The sequence below is a fragment of the Cyphomyrmex costatus genome, unplaced genomic scaffold (genome assembly GCF_001594065.2).
Source record: "Cyphomyrmex costatus isolate MS0001 unplaced genomic scaffold, Ccosl1.0 scaffold200, whole genome shotgun sequence".
Lineage (NCBI taxonomy): Eukaryota > Metazoa > Arthropoda > Insecta > Hymenoptera > Formicidae > Cyphomyrmex > Cyphomyrmex costatus.
The window spans coordinates 19400-21435 of NW_017276040.1; the positions used below are offsets into that span (position 1 = coordinate 19400).

At 31.7% G+C, this 2036-nt stretch overlaps 1 protein-coding gene across 1 annotated transcript; it reads right to left on the reverse strand.

Moving 5' to 3' along the window:
* Nucleotide 1: 1 nt before the first annotated feature.
* On the reverse strand, nt 2–431 carry LOC108773277 (myb/SANT-like DNA-binding domain-containing protein 3; the record flags this gene model as incomplete). The annotated part of the gene is made up of 2 exons (XM_018539036.1): nt 253–431; nt 2–101 (listed from the first exon to the last, which is right to left on the reverse strand). Coding segments are annotated over exons 1-2 (279 nt in total), but the record flags the coding sequence as incomplete, so codon positions are not given.
* Nucleotides 432–2036: the final 1605 nt, after the last annotated feature.

The following is a 2036-nucleotide window of genomic DNA, read 5'->3' on the forward strand; positions in this document are numbered from 1 at the left end:
CATCCATAAAGTCCATGACTGGATCAACGGGTACTGCTGGCGAAACGCCTCCACCCGTCATAAGACGTTGAGCTTTTATCAAAGTATTTAACTTTTTTTTTCTAAAATAACGTTTTATAAATGAATATAATTATATATAATTTCTGACTTATTAATTATATTAAACAAAAACAGAGAGCATCTACAAAAATTAGATATATCTTCTAGCACAATTTGTGGCCTATACAAATATTAAGAAAATTGTTAAAATACTTTTGTTTCATATTATCCCAGCATTTTTTTAGTTGTTTGCTGGTACGAGGTGTAAATCCTTGGCAGTAATATCTTCTGGTAACTCTTTCCCAAGCTTCATTCTTGATTTTTAGATCCACTGCATCTGTTTTTTTATTTTCTATAACTTTTTCTTCGGATATTAATTGAGCAAGAAGCATCCGTTCGGTTTCGGTGTAATGAATATTTTTTAATTCGCATTCCATTATTGCACATATTAAAATTATACTTCTAATAATTTAAGGTTATGCCACAGTTGTGGACTTGTGGTTATGCTTAGTAAACAAACGCATATTTATGGATTTTATGCCTTTATCATACATAAAAATACAAAATATTAAAAATCCCTAGAAAATAAGTTTCTTCTGCAAGGAAACCTTAAGATGGTATTCTGAAACAAGGAAGTCTTGATAGAATAAGGATTCCTCCAATAAGGCTTCCTCAGTCCTTGAGATAAGGATCATCTATGAATACGGGCATAAGTTTCAATACTATCGACCAATCAGAGCACGGCATTACAAACTATTAATTATTATATTATACAGATATTGTAAGGAAAGACTCACTAGGATACCACACATATGTATTCACCAATTTTAATTACTTTTACAACTGTTAAACTCATCAACCAATCAGAAGGCACCATTATAATTACTTATATTTAAGCTCATAAATACTACTTAAAATGTACAGAGAGCTTATATGAAAGCCTCTAGGACTTTACACAAATGTACTCAACAATTTTATACACTTTAGAATTAAGTGATCAACACCTCGGCTTCTCGACCAATCAGGATACGACATCAAGAACCGCCATTTCATGCAACTGACCACAAGTGCGAAAACGCATACTTAATTAATTATTAGCTCTTCAACAACGACCTCCACAACCCATCCGAACCTTTCTCATATTTACAAATGATATATTATCCTAATACTTATCTTTTTTCAACCACCTATAAATAAGATTCTAACATAAGTAACAAACAACAAACCAACTCCTTACTTTAACACTTAGACATACTGACAACTCTCCTTTACCGACATAGAATAAATACCTTTCCTTCTTACCACATCATACGACGTACGATAGAAAGCCTAACGCCTACGCAAAGTTACACAAACCCTTTTCTTATGAGCTACCCTTATTATTTAACATAGAGAAACACATCCTATAATATTTTCCAATAATTCTAATGCATGAATTAACAGTCTAAAAGTTATAAAACTAATCATGAACATTTATATATTTAAATCACCCCTTTAACATATCAGAAACTAATAGATCTTATATTCAGAGCAACCCTTATAAAAATACCTACCTTTTTATTATATTGATAACTTCCCAAGATTCTTCAAACAGCCAAAAAACCTATAAAATCATTTAACAATTACTTACTTCCAGGAACAGCTAATAATACATAAGTGACTCATAATACAAGGAAGATGGTACATATTATAATTCATAGAACTAATTGACCTCCTTAACTACCCATGGATTCCGAGAATGAGAACAAAGGAATCAGAGTACCACCTCCCTTGCGACTTAACAGTATATAAGCAACACGCTCAACAGAACATCGGTTAGTTCAAGAGTGAGATCAGTTCAGATCAGTTACCAGTTCATATCAGTCAGAGTGACATCTAATCAGTATTGCAACCGCCAGCGAAACCTTACACTAAACCGAGATACATTAAGTATAAAAGAACCTCTTGTACTCAACATTTTAATTAAATAATATTTTATTTTAATAAATAAATACATT